The following is a 16,415-nucleotide window of genomic DNA, read 5'->3' as shown; positions in this document are numbered from 1 at the left end:
ATGTATCCCTAGCTCCTCCAATTAATTAGTGTTTCTTCGTCATCGTCCACAATCACCACCATCCAAACTCCCACTTGACCATTACTAGCGTACAGAGGTGTACAATGAACCCAGCGATTACGCCCCTCCGTATTAAACCGCGTCACCCATTTGATTCTGGCTGTCACGCTGCGACCGGCTTCCATTGCCTGTATAAGCTCATTCTTCACAGAAGCCGAGCTGCCGATACGTGAAAGAAAGGATGACTGAAGCATGCCAGGAATCTGGAGAGACGGCGAGGTGAAGAGGATGCGAAGGGAGGGGTACGGGCGAACGAGTAGATACTAAGGGACAGCGATATATGATTAGTAACTGAGCTCATACCGTATGACCAGAGGATGGTGTATAGACTCAAACTTACATTCTCATAAACACCAGCTAGAGATCCACGTAATAATGGGGACTTCAGATCTCGAAGACGAATTGCCTCCGTCTCACTGTCAACTGACGCTCCACGTTGCAACCATGTCCGATGGCCTCTAATAGTGGCTTTGTTTTTCAAAGGCTGGAAGAGATCACCGCCATTTTCTTGAACAGTCGTCAACTCTCGGGGGCTGAACAATTCACACAACTCATGGAACTCATCCTTCGGCTTGGGCTCGGGCATTTCTGCCACACTTTCTTCATCGGGATCCCGGTACCGAGATTGAAGCTCGATCATCGACTCCATTTGTGCGCCATCCATCGCTAGCCCTGACACATCGATTTGTGCGCCAATGAAGTACTTGACACGTCCTTGGCTGTCGCAAAGAGGGGAGCACTGAAGGAGATTCATGAATGGAGACCCATCACGCCGGCTGGATTTTTTGTGTTAGTTTTCAACTTTCGTTTTTTGGAAAAGATAGTTGACACACTAGTTCAAGAAGAGCTCGGAGTGGTGACGGCACTCTTTGATTGCTTCTCGGATACGTCGAACACTGTTCGGGTTTGTTTTCGGCCCTTGTAAGAATCGACAGTTCCGCCCAAGAACATAGTCCATTCCATATTGCGTTGTTCGATGGAATTCTGCTATCGTCAGATCGAGTCACAAAGTAGTGAGAACGAAAAGACTTACCTCCTGATGCGAAAATGATGGGATTATCGGGACGCGTAGGATCCGTCAAGCAAAATACCTCGGCCAGCGCATTTGAGGTATCTCGAAACTTCATTGGTAAAGTTCCTCGTACACGTTCTTCGACAATTTTGCTGGTAATTGTGATGCACCTCGATGTGATAAAAGCAGGCAGTTCTTCGGCTGTCAAAGCGTTCAGGCCATCCTGGACTCTTTGTTCCAGAACTTTATTTGCGGTTATCCCAACAGCCTCGTTGCCATTTTGGATAATTTGAACAGCTGGTGGCGGGACGTCGATGGATAAGCGAACCAGCGCATTGGCATACTCGATCGACTTGAGGGCTTTGGTAGCATTGAGGTAATAGGTGAGTGTTGAGATCGACCGTGGTCGTTCTTCGAGAAGAAACTCGCGGAACCGAGCTAGATAGCGCGGGTTATTGAGAATAGATAACATATGCTCTGTTCCAAACATGACATCGGACACACGCTCGAGCTTATGGAGCGGCGCCTCGTCTCCTTCGAACGGCGCAATCAGGTCATAGGAGGCGCCCTCTTCGTTGACAGGATGGAACTCTTCTGCATTTTCATAGGGATTCATCTGTTGAAGTAAAGGAAGCTCCGTGGTCGCCACAAGATCGGCTGTCGTGACATTGCGTCGCATATTCTTTGCTGAAGACCTTGGTGTGGGATAGGCCAGCTCTTCGTCGATGATGTCCAGGTTCTGGGGCCGAATTGGTGGATGTGGAAAATCGTCAAGAATTTGATCGTTTCTTTTTACTTGTCAGGCGACTAAACAGCAAATAGACAAGAAAACAATGGCATTGTCATATTTAGAGCTTACCGCGATGTCCTCCCAGACTCAGTCACCCATTCGTGGTACTCGTCCGGTAATGTTTCTGTGAAGGAGCGTAAAGACTCAGCATCGGGGCTTGTAAGCCCGTTGTGAAGATCTGTGGCAGGCATGATTAGAATGCGAATTTCTTTTCTTTTTTGCCCTTATCTTTTTCTTCTTCTTCTGACGCTGCGTCGATTGTCGCAAACCGGGGAACCCACCTTTTATTTAATACTCAATTCTCCTTCTGCGCATTGAGGGGCTGTCTTGATGCATCAATTGATCGACTATACCCACAACTAGAATCATCCTGGAGAAAAGTTTACGATGCAAGACCTTAACAGGGGAGGTAAGACAATTTTTACGAACTAAATGTGCCAGGTCACAATTGGTTGCGGGCGATCGATCGATGCGCGGCTGTTCCCCACGAGATCGGTGTCAGCTACGAGCGGTGATGCAATCCTGCAGGAGCAATAGTTCATTGAGATTTTTCCAGCGTAAAGAACATTCGGTGATCTGCGGCATTGTATGAGTCTATCAATTTTTGCCTTCCGCGGCAAGACCTTGACGTATCGCCGGATCGTTGTTGATTGGCTTTGGTGCTTTTCGCAGCCTTGAGCGGTTTTAGACACGTCAAAATGTTCGGCATGTGGTTACATTTTCCATATGGACGTGGACTATTCTTGAATTAAGATCTGGTCGAACTTTGTCTATTGCTTGCATTGCGTCGGTATGGTATACTCTGGAAATTGTCACCGGAAGCTCCATATAGGTCGCATGGGCATGTTGTTAACCTTTCCTTGTATACATCCAGGACCCCCCTTCTCTCGCCCCCTGGAGATCTACTCTCTCGGCTAAAGTACGGGGTCTGAGCGCTAACGCAACTGAAATCCGGGTCTAGATTTGAACCTTGACGCGACAGAGCTTGACCCGACAGTGTGGTTTTCCAGTAGTGAGAGTTGATCATCGAGAACCATTCCGTATTTCTGTCATTCTCGGTCCACCTGATCACGGACTCCCAATATCTGCAGTTTGTTGGTGCAGGTAACTACAGTATGTTGCAGCTTACGGACCAGAGCCCTGCACCTCACGCTTAAGATGTATAAGACGGACCAAATTACCGTGCCGCACATGTTGTGGAACGTTGACATAGAGCCGAGAACATGTTGCATCCGTAAAATAAAAATATTAAGGATAATAAGCATAGTCTGTGGCTTGTAGAGTAAACAGCCAGGTCACATTGATAGCTCGGTCGCCGATAAGATAAGAAGCCTTATCGATAAGCGAAAATTTTCGGGATAAGCGGTGTTTCGGAGATCTCAAGCTTGCTTGTCCATGTTGATACTCATTCACAATGCCCGAAAAGGTCCATACCCATTTTGGTGGTGAAGAGCAGCCAGATTCTAGGCCCGCCTTGGTTGCCGAAGAGCCCTCAGCTGCTGAGAACACCGGCCACAAGAAGAAGCGGTCTAAGAAACGCAAGCGCGACGAGGCCGCCAACGAACCACAGGCACCCCGCGATGATGCAGGCTCTAATGCGAACGATGTATCACTAAGCCCCAATGCACCAGGGGAGGATCTGAAATCAGAAGAGAAGGTAGCCAGTGCACCTAAACCACAAGCGAGCGCCCCTGCGCCCAAATCGAAGCCGAAGTCCAAACCCTTCTCCGATAACAAGACCAATTTCACATCCCTCCGAGAAAAGGCCAATACCCTCTACGAGCTCCGAAAAAAGCTTCCTATCTTTGGAAACGCAGACGAAATCCGAAAGAATCTCCGGGCCCAAGATGTCATGCTCCTTGTTGGTGAGACAGGTAGTGGAAAGAGTACCCAGATCCCCCAATTTCTTGTGAACGAGTTCTGGTGCCGACCGCAACAAGCCAAGATACCCCAGGCAGATGGTACGACCAAATCTTTGTCCGTGGGTGGTTGTATTGCGATCACTCAACCTCGACGAGTGGCTGCTATTACGCTAGCCCGTCGTGTTGCGGAAGAGATGGGAACACCCCTTGGATCATCCTCACCGGCCAGCAAAGTTGGTTACTCTGTGCGGTTTGATACGTCGACTTCCCCTGGTACACGAGTCAAATTCTTGACAGAGGGAATGCTTCTACAAGAGATGCTGCACGATCCATGGCTCACCAAATACAGCGCCGTGGTAGTGGACGAGGTTCATGAACGGGGTATTAATGTTGATCTGGTCACTGGATTTTTGCGCAACTTGGTTTCTGGGAAACGGGAGGGTCGGGGGAGGTGTCCCACTGAAAGTGGTGGTCATGAGTGCTACGGCAGATATGGAGAGTCTACTTGGATTCTTCCAGGAAGGATTTAAAGGCCAACCTCAACTCCAAAATGGCACATTACACGAAGAACCCGAAGCGCCGACAAAAGAAGAGGCGTACAAAGATATCTCTGTTTGCCATATTAAGGGCCGACAATTCCCTGTGAAAACTATATATTCGCCAGCGCCCGTGCATGACTTTGTCGACGCAGCCCTCAAGACCATTTTCCAAATCCACTACAAAGAGCCAATGCCAGGTGACATTTTGGTATTCTTGACAGGTCAAGAAACAGTGGAAGCATTGGAAAGCTTGGTCAATGAGTATGCGGTTGGAATGGATCCCAATTTACCACGGATCCTAGTCTTGCCGCTCTTTGCTGCTCTTCCTCAAGTCGCCCAGCAGCGGGTCTTTGCCCCGGCACCTCCCCGCACTCGCAAGGTCATTTTATCGACTAACATTGCTGAAACTTCCGTGACGGTATCTGGAGTCCGGTATGTAGTTGACTGTGGCAAGGCCAAGGTCAAACAGTTCCGCACTCGACTTGGTTTGGACTCCTTACTGGTGAAGCCCATCTCCAAATCAGCCGCCATCCAGAGAAAGGGTCGAGCTGGTCGTGAGGCGGCCGGTCAATGTTTCCGTCTATACACCGAAAAGGATTACTTGAGTCTCGACGAAACAAACACCCCCGAAATCTTACGATGTGACCTGAGTCAGGCACTGCTCAATATGAAGGCGCGTGGTGTTGACGATATCGTCCGATTCCCCTTCTTGACACGTCCACCGCGTGAAGCGCTCGAAAAGGCTCTACTCCAGTTATTAAATATAAATGCTCTGGAGGAAACGGGAGGGATCAGCAAGGTCGGTATGCACATCGCCAAACTACCGCTAACACCCACACTCGGACGAGTTCTGTTGGCGGCTTCAGAGCATGGGGCCGAATGCTTAATTGATGTCATTGACATTATCTCCTGTCTCAGTGTGGAGAGTATTTTCCTCAACACGACTTCCGAGGAGAAGAAGGAAGCAGCCGAAACGGCCCGACGCGATCTTTACCGCCGCGAAGGTGATCATCTGACTATGCTATCGACGGTGCGGGCCTATGCAGGTGAAAACGCTGACCGAAAAGCGTGGGCTGAGCGACACTTGGTATCGCATCGAGCGATGCAATCAGTGATGGTAAGTTTATTATTTGGGTTCTATGCATGAAAACAACGCTAATCTCGCCATGTTACTAGGATGTTCGCAAACAATTACGAAACCAATGTCGCCAATCAAAACTCTTACCTCGTGATGACCGGCAGGACCAACATCATGATCCCTCCCCTGTAGATATCTTACAGAGCTTTCTATGCGGGTTTGCTACCAATACCGCCCGGCTTGTCCCTGATGGCAGCTACCGTACTGTCGTGGGCAATCAGACTGTTGCGATCCACCCTTCAAGCGTTTTATTTGGCAAGAAGCTGGAAGCCATCATGTATAATGAGTTTGTATTTACCAACCGCACCTATGCGCGGGGTGTGAGCGCGGTACAAATGGATTGGGTTGGCGAGGCTCTTGCAGGACAATAAAGGGCTGAGAAATTTATTTACCCAAGGTTACTACTATTTTTGGTTGGATGCTTTATAGATGTCATACCATGTGTCCTCAATATACCCTTTTCTGTTTCGTTTTCCCCAACGCAATACCAAATGCACCGTACCAGTGAACCGGTTTCGATGAATGCAGGTGATCAGCGTGTCCTTGCTGGAGTAAATGACGGATATTTGTCGATCCCCGGGGGCCATTCGCCACAGCCTCCGCCTCTGACGCTAACCACTTCGCACTTAACCTTTCTAACCAAGGTCCTAAGAAGATTGGTGTCAATGTATGGAGTACAGGTCAGGTAATTAAATCTTATCAGTCAGGGAAGAAAATCTGGGATTTTCATACCGACACGTAGAATTTGTTGCGTTCTGCTGCGGTCATCACACGCGAGCAGTCACATCGTTTATCGCCTGAGCTGAGAGCGCCCAACACTCTTTCCCGGGTCCCCCTAAGTGTTTTGTTATTATCACTTCTTTTTAAATTCACCAATAATTAAAAGGTGCTTTCTTTCATCTCCTTTATAACCTTTCAAAGATCCACAAGCCTTATTTGTGGAAAATAGTTGGGTAAACATACAACAAAGTGATCCGATACCGCTACTTGGATCATCCGGGGCTCCACCGCCTTATCGCCCAGTTCCTGTTATCAACGCATCATCGTCCACCAGCATTACGTTCTCTGTTATATTCTTTGGCTCTCTCAACCTCCGTACATTGATCTCTGTTGAGATCCTTATTTCTTGTTTCAACGGGTTCTCCGCTTCTGACCGCACAAGCGGTCTTTTGCTGCGGAGAAGATCCACGTCATCACCACCTAGGAAGCCTTATCTGGCCCATCTACTACCCCAGTCGAGATCATGGCTTTCCGCGTCCCAACCCAAGCCCCACGGAGAAGGACCTCATATTCCGCCCCTCAACCCCCTCCGCCCCTTGATATTCCTTCCTCTACCCCAGAACAGCAAGACGACGATACAACACAATGGGTCCTGTTCTCTCCCACCGCCCATACACACACGACATCCACCGACCGCACGCGGACAGCGGGAGCCTCTCGATTGAGTGATTTTGGCTCCTTTGGCACTGCAACTCGTTCCGCTGCTGGACCAGAGGGCGAGGCAGCCGATGAAGACATTCTTGATGATCAGCTGGATGAAGATGGTACCGAGCTCGATAGTTTAGACGATGGGCTGCATGCTTTTCGGGCCCCATCTATTCCCCCCACATCCCCCGCACGAGTGGATCAAGGAGCTCCTGCCATCCTTCCAGCTCACGATGGTCTAGGTGCCTTCCAGGCATCAAGTCAGGCGGCGCAAGATCAACTCTGGCAGCATGAGCAGTTTAATCCCGAGCGACGACAGTATACCCCAGTCCAACATCGTCGGCGCTCAAGTGTCCAACGTCATCTTGACACAGTGGATGAAGGACATGCAGATGTAGAACGAGATCGCTGGCAGCGGATAGAGGAATGGAGGATGGATCAGAGTCGGGCTTTATTGCAGGAGATCGAACGCGAGACTCGTCGACAACGGAGGAGCCGTGGTAGTCAGTCAAGCATATCTAATGTTGCTGAGCAAATATCCCCTGCCCGTATAACAGGGACTTTGTCGGAGGTTGCTCCCGAGCCAGAGGGGGAGCCCGAAATTGATGAGTCAATCTGGCGACGGATCACTCGCAAGGTGATTCGAGACTTGATTGGAATCGATGATTCTTTGCTCTCTGTGATTTTCGGCGAGTCGTTGCTAGACGAGCACTCCCCAATGCAGAGGTCTGAAGAGCTTGATATGGAAACCGTTCTGGCTCGAGAGCCGGATTCAGACCACTCAGATCCGCCCATGTGGCAGACTCGCATGATTCAACGCATTACGCACGAGATTGGGATATTGGTTCACCAGCTTTGTGAACATCCAGGTGCATTTACGACATATTACCAAATGACCAAGGACATATCAAATGAATATGCCGGCATGTCTCTCAGTCGCCTGACCGAGGGTGGATTCTCCCAGAAGCCGATTGAGCAGACAGACTCCAAATCGGTAAATACGACGATTGATAGTTCTATGCCATCACCACAATTCCTCCCTACTATTCGTGATGCCAACAAAGAGCATGAGGCACAATGGGGTATCGAAGAAGATGACCCAACAGGTGGAGACCCCACTTCTGAAGCTACCCGGCTGCAGTCAGAACAAGAATACTGGGAGCGCGGCCTAGACGTTATGATGGTCTTCCGTTATCTTCGTACACGCTTCAGTCGGCGGGGATACATGCCAAACGACAAGAAAGTGTCGAGTCCCTCTCCTCACCATAGCCAGGATGCCTCGCGCCGTGCTGCCATGATTCGTCAACATCATCCTCTTGTCGCACGAGCCCACTCTCGATCTCAAACTCAGACTCGTCGGGCATCTCAACTGTCTGGCGTCTCCGGTCCTGTTGGTATTTCCTCGCCATTGCTTCGTCCCCATATTCGTCGACCGAGCTCAAGTTGTGCAAGCCAAAGTGCGAAAATGTCGGCTATTTCAAGTCGGCGAACTCTCACGGGGTCTAGCCGCAATTATTGGGACATAGGTGGTAGTGTCGACAGTAATAGTGCTATAGGTGTCGGAGCTGGGCTCGGTGCCTGGGGCGAAACATGATTTTCTCATAGCTTTACCCAAAAGCTGGAATTGGAGTTGAAGAAGTGGAACATACATGTCATCTGAAGAAAGCATATTATGATAACAGAAGTGGGCTGGTGTATTTCCCTCTGGTTTTATCGTTTCGGTTTTACGGCGTTTGGGCTTTCGGAGTGGTCTTCGGTGTTCCCATTCATCTTTTGTCTATCTCTATATTATGATTCTCATGTCGTTATAGCATAAAGCATCTACGTTGCAGACATTATCAATACATAAGCACGCATTCTGTACCCAATATCATATATCATCCATGGAACCAAAACCATGTCTTAATGTTATGTAATACTCTCAGTGGATAATGGGAATAAAGCTGGTTTTCATATATATATATTGATTTCAAGTTTGAATGCTATCTGGAAACAATTTCATCAAATGCAGTGTATAGCAAAGCTGGTCGACCGAGAAACTCTTCACATGGTCAATGATTTAAGCTCCCCTGGACCCGGAGCTCAGTGCAGTCATAAAACAGCATATATCAACGTATCCATTGCTGGGGCTAATAATATTCTCCTATAAATAATCCTTGCGAAGCAAAACAAATAATAAAGGGGATTAAAAATCGAACGAGGCTCGAGTCGTCGCCTTTGATATCCATTGTTCTCATTCGGCATAGTGCTTGACTGGGTGATAATTCTTTATCTGGGGTTTATAGGCTCGAGCATTCACGTGGTCCATCTATGGATTCCAAGGTTCGTCTAGTATGGCTCTTTGAATTTGAAACATGCATGGAGGAATGACCCTCCACCAAGGAAATATCTTCTCGTGATTCACTCACTGCCTTCAACTGCCGTCATAACCTGGAGCTTCTCGGTGTGAAAAGTCTGGTTTTCTTTGGGGGTGCTTTGTGTTAATTATTAGCTTTCAATGATCCCGCTTGACACTCATGTATACTAGTACTAATAGTCCATAGTAGTTTACTACATACTGTGCTACTATTCAAAACATGCCTATTGTACTTAAACATAAATGGTTCAGCAGCCATTTCCAAGGTTTTCTGTGTTTTCCTTTGTAGCCCTGAAACCGCGATGGTCATATGTTGCTATTTCTGGCCGACCTTGCCAAATATAGAATGAATTGTCTATTTTTCAAAGATTTATGGAATCCATTCAGGGCTGTCGATCTCTCTCTCTCTCTCTATGGCTTTAGTAAGAGATATAAAAGAACATTGAACCCTTGGATCACTGAAAGATCATCTAGAAAGCAACTTGAACAAATTTACATTGATTCCACATATTATAAATTTCTCACTTTAAGTTTGAGCTAGAAGTTGCAGCAAGGTATTTGACCTCCATGGCTGATATTCCTATTGGGGTTGGACCTCCTAATCCTTTAGGAGATGTTGTTCTGCCAAGTATGGAGCCGAGCGATTCGGGCAGTATCGGTGACCATCTCGACCATGAAGGACAGGGTATTCAGTTCCAGAATTGGATTGATGGTGATGAACAAGATGAGGCTATCCCCGTTGAGCCTCTTGATTTCGCTTGGGATGAGATCGAGGGCTTAGAAGATTTTCATGACCGGCAAGCCCCACTTGAGACCATCTCAAATGATTTGAAGACCTTGGGAATCAACACTTCTAACGATGGTAAATACTCTATAAGCATGATCAAACAACCTGCTGAAAACCTCCTAAATACGGAGGATGAAGTTGAGATCATTGAGGGTTTAACGGATCTCACCAGCTATTGGGAAGTAATGGCTGGTCAAGATTTCTTGTGCATCTACGATATGAAAAAGCCTATAGAGCTAAGGTCCCATGGGTATTTTTCGTCTGAGATATTGGCATGTTTTTACAGCAGACTTTATGACCCTAAAACACTTTCATACGTCTACGCGGCTCAAATACCACAAAACGAAACCGAGAAAGTCATGAGAAGGATTTACGTCGTACTTGGGAAGCCAGTTCCTCAAACTACCTATGGTGGTAATAAAAGATTGGCAAAGCGTCGCTTATGGGAGTATGATACGGAGGCATATCAAGCTTTACTCGGAACAAACATTGGAAAGGTTGTAGCATGTTTGGTACTCGGCCTGTTTCAACCAGGCACCAAACGGATTGCTCGAATAGCTACCTGGTACGATTTGGACTTGACACGCAATTACCGCCGTTACTCAGCCAACATGAGATTCGAAATTGAAGACATAAAGGATTATAGTGCGCTCGGATCAGAAGGAACTACTGCATCACCTGCAGGTTCTCGTCCTTATGTACCTCAGATACTTCGGCCACCTCGTGTCGGGTATGAGGATTCTAGTTATTCATCAACGTCTTATTCAGTTCCTCCGCCTCCACCAAATACTGCTGAGAGTGTGAGTCAACCGTTAGGTGGCTCGGAACCCCTACCTGTCCGTACCCGTGCACCCTCAGCTGTCCGTCGAACTGCAAACTCTGCACCACCACTTTGGCATATACCGTTAGGTGCTCCTGTACCCATAGATGGCCCTGTACCTGAATTTGTCATTGTACCGGCAGCTGCACCGGCAGCTAGCCCTTCACCAGCAATTATCCCTGCACCCCCAGCCTTCCCTGTACTTCCAGCTGGCCCTGGAGGGTCGGCACCCCCAGGTTTTACTGCACCGATAGCTGGCCCTGCAGCCGCGGCTCTTCCTCGGCCGGTAGCTGTATCTGCACCTCCAGATATCTCTACTCTGGTAGCTGGCCCTGCGTCTCCTGCTGGACGAGGTCGAGGTCGAGGTCGAGGTCGTGGTCGTGGTCGTGGTCGTGGTCGTGGTCGTGGTCGTGGTCGTGGTCGTGGTCGTGGCCAAGGTCGGGGTCGGGGTCGAGGGGCAGCTCCTGGTGCTGCTGCCCCTAAAGCCGCCCCTAAAGCCGCCCCTAAAGCTCCTAAGCGAGGCAGGGGACGCCCACGTGGGGGAGGTACAGGTGCTAAAAGGAAGCTCCCCGATGATTATGAGAAACCCGATACACGAGCTACTAAGCGAAAGCGGGATGGTGGTGATGGTGGCAGTGCTGGTGGAGCTGGAGCAGGAGGAGGAGGAGGAGGAGGAGGAGTAATGGTAGTGGTTTGAACTTGATATTTACTCATTTTGTCTCTAATATATGCTTTGATGACTTTTTACGCACTGGGCGCAAATTATAGATCAGTTTTGGTTCCGTTGTATTACTAAATTCACCCATATGATATACACTCACCTTTCATCTTTGCATGCCAAGGTTCTGAATTCCAATAGACTATAAATTATCTACCTACTTGTAGTAAAGCCGGGATTTTGAATATCAAAAACTAGCTATTACTATGTAATAGTATTGCAACCACTGCCTCTCAAATCTCCATGTGCCTATTATTTTATAGAATTCGGACTATTGACGGCCCTATATTCTCAATGAACAGCTGTCGGTGGACTTGATTCACTTCTTATATACGTAGGTTTCCAACCACCCTAGACCTTTTATGTGAATTGCACTGTCGCCATCATAGTGGCTCAATGATTATACCTGAGTGTCTGATGTTTTTGCGTGGCTGACTTTAATCTTTCCAACGCTCATTTCATCTTTCGCTTGTTCAATGTCGACTGTAAGCCGGCTAGGCTCGTCTTTGGCTTTGAAGGCCCAAATACTTTGGTTATCAAAAATGTCGTCAATTTCCTCCAGTGATTTACCAAATGTCTCTTGGAACAAGAAGAAGACGTGAATTGCAGCGCAAATGCAAAAGGTACCAAATACGCAGTAAATCTGCAACAAAGATCAGTAAGCAAAATCTTCGAAGAGAGGGGTTTTGGGTTTGCACTGACCTTCCATTGAATGTTTTGGAACGCTGGGGGCGTGAAGAATGTCAGCGCAAAGTTGCATGCCCAATTGAAGAAAGTCGCCAGAGAAACTGCTTTACTACGAATATAAAGGGGGATGATCTCTGGGGGATAGGCCCTATATAATTTGTAAGTACACGGAGAGCTAGAATCTACGTGGATAAACTAACCAGCCAAGTGGACTAAATGAAGAATTCGTTAGTCAATGCTCGGAATTGAGGTATGTGATATAGTACTTACCCCCATGTAGGTGCGTAGGATGCAATAAAAAGATATGAGCACGCGATTATAGCCTTCGAGGCCTTTGAGTTAGTGACTTTCCATGTCACAGTTGGCGATCCATTCAAACCCCCTGGAACATGGTGTCCATAGGTTGCCATGAGTCCCGCTTGTGTAAATTGCAGAACGCCCATTGCAAGGGCACCGAAAATAAAGAGGCGTCGTCGAGGTAGACGGTCAATGAAAATAAGAGCGGGTAATGTCATGACAACGTTGATAATATATTGGATCGACGCGGAAAGGAGTGTAGTGTTGCCGGAAAGACCAGCCATCTGTGGAATAGTTTAGCGTTTCGTTATCTAAGATATGGGTTGAGTAGAACTTGAAGGTTCGAAGGTATTACCTGGAAAATATAGACAATGTAATACATCATTGCGTTTGTTCCTGTCATCTGGGACCAGACATGCGTGAAAATACCGCAGTGAACCCGGATAATATTCCGTGAATTAAATAGCTCAAGCCATGATGTGCTCTGGTATTGCCGTTCCAGTCTTGAGTCTCAATGTTAGTACATGTATGTGCTTATACTTCGGAATATAGGTTGTGCCTTACTCGATTTTCTCCCTAATTTCATGAACCTGCGCAACAACTATAGGGTCAAGAATATCCCCTTTAGCATGCAACCGGGCCAAAATAGCTGTGGCTTCCTCCCATCTATCTTGCGAGGCCAACCAACGCGGGGAACGAGGTACCATAGGAAGGAAGCTCAGGAGAGCAATAGCTGGAATCATCTGCAGGCCCCACGGAAGACGAAACACGCCGTTGTTCCCCATGAATGATGCACCGTAACTAATAAAATACATGATCAGGATCTAAATTATATTTTGATTAGCACAGTCTTGGTAGATATGTCTCTAAATGGGGGGCACTTACACCCCAAGTAATCATCCACTGCTGCAATGACAGCAGCCGACCGCGTTGATGGGGCAAACTAATCTCGGCGATGAGGATAGGACCTTGACTAGTTAACATACCCACCGCGAAACCATTGAAAATACGCGATACAATAAGCATCGCAACGTTTTGCACGGCACACATTAATGCTGACCCGATGAGCCAAATGATGCATGCAATGTAAAGAGAATCACGACGGCCAAAGCGGTCACTGGTCCAAGAGGAGAAGAGCGATCCTAATAATGAGCCTCCTGCCATACTTGCTGTGATACCACCCTGAAGAACTGAATCGGGCTTGTTGAAATATGCCTTGTACTGATCTGTTCCGATAATAGCAGACATGCTTGACACATCGAAGCCTTGAATAAGACCCCCGATAGTCGTCAGCCCGCTGATAACGTACACATTATTGAGACCTGAAACCTTCCCCATGGCGAAAGAATGCCAATGTGAGAACGGGAATGTTGGAAAGCTATGAATATTTTAGCTCTTGCAGCTCCAGGCCTGGGGCCCCGGATTTTATGTACTCCACTCTATCGCGATGGTTGTATATTGCGAGCCAACCAAAGTGGCCATTTAAGCGATATCCGTTCAAGATCCGAGAGCCGCGGGGTCACGTTTGCTGTACTGGAGGTTCGTCAACCAACGCTATAATGGTGTCATCCGTAAAGCTATCCACCTGAATGAAAACCAGCAACTTTCAGCAAATTAAAAAAGGGCGTGACTGATTGGAAAGCCTAGATTCGATTGCTGTTCTGCCACGAGCGACCGCACCCAGCGTTAATATTAGCCGAGTACCATGCGAGAGCCGCTCTTCCTCTTCACAGTATTCGGCTTTCGGCATCATGTCGTGGAGAGGAGATACCGCTGAGATTTACCCTATACAAGAGAATGCGTCGGGGACTCGAAGATCTAGATCAGGTGAGACTTGCATATGTACCTCCCTAGGAATAGATAAGCTGATTCTATAGGCTGTACATTGTGTCGAGCTCGAAAAGTGAAATGCGACGAGAAATGGCCCACTTGCTTGAATTGCGAAAGACTAAAACTTGAATGCCCCGGGCCGCCTGCACCGGGATCTATTGCCCGACCCAGATCTCACAGGCGGGGAGACCCCAGTACAGAACTGACCCAAGCTGGTACATTACGACAGCGAGTCGCAAAGTCTTGTCAGGCTTGTCGTGCAGCAAAAGCAAGATGCTCTGGTGGAACTATCTGTGGGCGCTGTTCTCGGAAAGGGCTTAGATGCTCTTCGGTAGTAAGGTCCAGTCAAAGTAGACATAATCGAATCCAAGATTCTCGGCAATTTCCGACGCGCAGTCTATCAATTGATACCTCCTTAGGCCCGGAATGTTCGATGCGGAATACAGCACACGTTTATTCTTCATCTTACTTATCAATTCCCGAGAACTCCTTCTCATGGTATGATTTTTAGCAATGAGTTCATTGGAGTAATGGAAAAACTGACACTGGCAGGTTGTATGATCCGGAACTACCAAGAGGCGACAAATTTTGGATTTTGGTCGAAGAATACTTTACTCATATCCACCCACTAAGATGCAATGGATTTGTTCATAAGCCGACGTTCATGCGACGCTTAGATGAAGATTTTGAGTCATGTCGCCAAAGCGAGTCATTACTCCATATTATATGCGCGCTCGGTGCAAAGTGAGTCAAAATTAAATAAGCATTACAGGGCTTGCTGACCCAAATAGATTCTTCGCTCTAGGTCACGTCGGACAGCTATCCTCTGAAGCAATAATAACCGCGGGAAATCAATGGGCTCGAATTGCAAAGGCGCGCATATTTGTAGACATGGACGATCTCTCCTTGGACAAATTGATGGTAAGTCTATTATCGACGTTTTGTTTCTTTTCACTGTATTTCCGATTTACATATTTCCCTCCGGTGATCTGGGCTGACGTCGGCCATTCCCTCTACCTAGACAGCAATCTTGCTTTATGATCATGATCTCCGAATTGGTAGCTATGCCAGTGCATTCATGCTTAGTGGCATAACTGCCAGAATATCCCAAGCTCTACAACTAGCGTTGGAAGCATCTGCCGATGTACTTTGCACAAACCCGAACTCCTCGGCTATCAGTAATGAAGTTAGGCGACGACTCATGTGGAGCTGTTATTTACTCGATAGCTGGGTGGGGAGCGGTGTTAACCAACTCACATTGCTTGAGGATCGAGACTTGAAAATTCAGCTCCCATGCCACAGCCATAACTTCTCTTTGGGCGTTGCCTGTGTTACAGAAATATTAGATGAGGGCAAGGTCCTCGGTTTCCTCCCAACTGAGAAAATACCTCAAGGTCTTTGTCAAAATATAGGAATCGAGGCGTACTTTATTCGCCTTGTCAGCATCAGGAAGAGAGTTCTACGGTTGGTGCTCTATTCTTCTTCAAAAATAATTCTTACTAACGGAGTTACAAGGTATGTTAAACATCTCGATACAGGAAAGCCGCCTTGGGAAGCCGATTCCGAATTTGCCTTATTATCCTCGGGGCTTGAAATATGGCAACACAATCTGCCCCAAAGCCTAGGTTGGAACCCAGGAGCGATATACGCGCGCAAAGAATCTTCTCAGCTTGGTGCCTTGACTTTGTTATGGTGCACATTTTACCAAACATTTGTGGATCTCTACCGCATTGGGATGCCAGCTTTGTTTCGTATACAGAAAAGCTTTGATTTCCCCCCAGAGCAACAAGAATTTTTGGAGAATTGTCGACAGATCTGTTTTGAAAATTCTCGTGAGGTTTCGAGCATTTTATCCGAATCATTAAGACATGGTCTTAAAGTACTCGCAGACCCATGGCTATGTATCATCGCGCATGATAGCACCAAGGTCATGCTTTATTACCTCAATTTGTACAAAGCGCCCTCGGGGCATCTTGAACCGGGTGTGAGAAATCAAATAATTGGATCTGCTCAAGGGAACCTTGTAGCATTGCTACAAATGAGACCCTTAGTGACAACAGCTAAGCATTGTGTAGGCTTTTCTCCAAAATCTCC

At 47.5% G+C, this 16,415-nt stretch overlaps 5 protein-coding genes across 5 annotated transcripts; 3 read left to right on the top strand and 2 right to left on the bottom strand.

Moving 5' to 3' along the window:
* Positions 1-8: 8 nt before the first annotated feature.
* N7478_005813 (uncharacterized protein) lies at positions 9-2,053 on the bottom strand (the record flags this gene model as incomplete). The annotated part of the gene is made up of 5 exons (XM_056922027.1): positions 9-323; positions 401-836; positions 894-1,044; positions 1,094-1,860; positions 1,932-2,053. 5 exons carry the CDS (start codon positions 2,051-2,053, stop codon positions 9-11), a joined length of 1,791 nt encoding a protein of 596 aa, XP_056780064.1.
* Positions 2,054-3,276: 1,223 nt separating this feature from the next.
* Positions 3,277-5,772, top strand: N7478_005812 (putative ATP-dependent RNA helicase (Hrh1); the record flags this gene model as incomplete). Its single annotated transcript, XM_056922026.1, has 3 exons — positions 3,277-4,165; positions 4,215-5,380; positions 5,440-5,772. The coding sequence occupies 3 exons, from the start codon at positions 3,277-3,279 to the stop codon at positions 5,770-5,772; spliced, it is 2,388 nt and encodes a 795-aa protein (XP_056780063.1).
* An 872-nt stretch (positions 5,773-6,644) lies between these two features.
* N7478_005811 (uncharacterized protein) lies at positions 6,645-8,420 on the top strand (the record flags this gene model as incomplete). Its single annotated transcript, XM_056922025.1, has 1 exon — positions 6,645-8,420. The coding sequence occupies one exon, from the start codon at positions 6,645-6,647 to the stop codon at positions 8,418-8,420; it is 1,776 nt and encodes a 591-aa protein (XP_056780062.1).
* Positions 8,421-9,749: 1,329 nt separating this feature from the next.
* N7478_005810 (uncharacterized protein) lies at positions 9,750-11,472 on the top strand (the record flags this gene model as incomplete). The annotated part of the gene is made up of 2 exons (XM_056922024.1): positions 9,750-11,075; positions 11,116-11,472. 2 exons carry the CDS (start codon positions 9,750-9,752, stop codon positions 11,470-11,472), a joined length of 1,683 nt encoding a protein of 560 aa, XP_056780061.1.
* A 435-nt stretch (positions 11,473-11,907) lies between these two features.
* Positions 11,908-13,829, bottom strand: N7478_005809 (sugar porter family MFS transporter; the record flags this gene model as incomplete). Its single annotated transcript, XM_056922023.1, has 7 exons — positions 11,908-12,150; positions 12,210-12,342; positions 12,395-12,406; positions 12,465-12,775; positions 12,847-12,994; positions 13,056-13,315; positions 13,377-13,829. The coding sequence occupies 7 exons, from the start codon at positions 13,827-13,829 to the stop codon at positions 11,908-11,910; spliced, it is 1,560 nt and encodes a 519-aa protein (XP_056780060.1).
* Between the last annotated feature and the right edge of the window lie 2,586 nt (positions 13,830-16,415).

This window comes from Penicillium angulare, assembly GCF_028827245.1.
Source record: "Penicillium angulare strain IBT 27051 chromosome Unknown utg000004l_segment0_segment0, whole genome shotgun sequence".
NCBI classification, from domain to species: Eukaryota; Fungi; Ascomycota; class Eurotiomycetes; order Eurotiales; family Aspergillaceae; genus Penicillium; species Penicillium angulare.
This window is presented reverse-complemented; position numbering and strand designations above follow the sequence as displayed.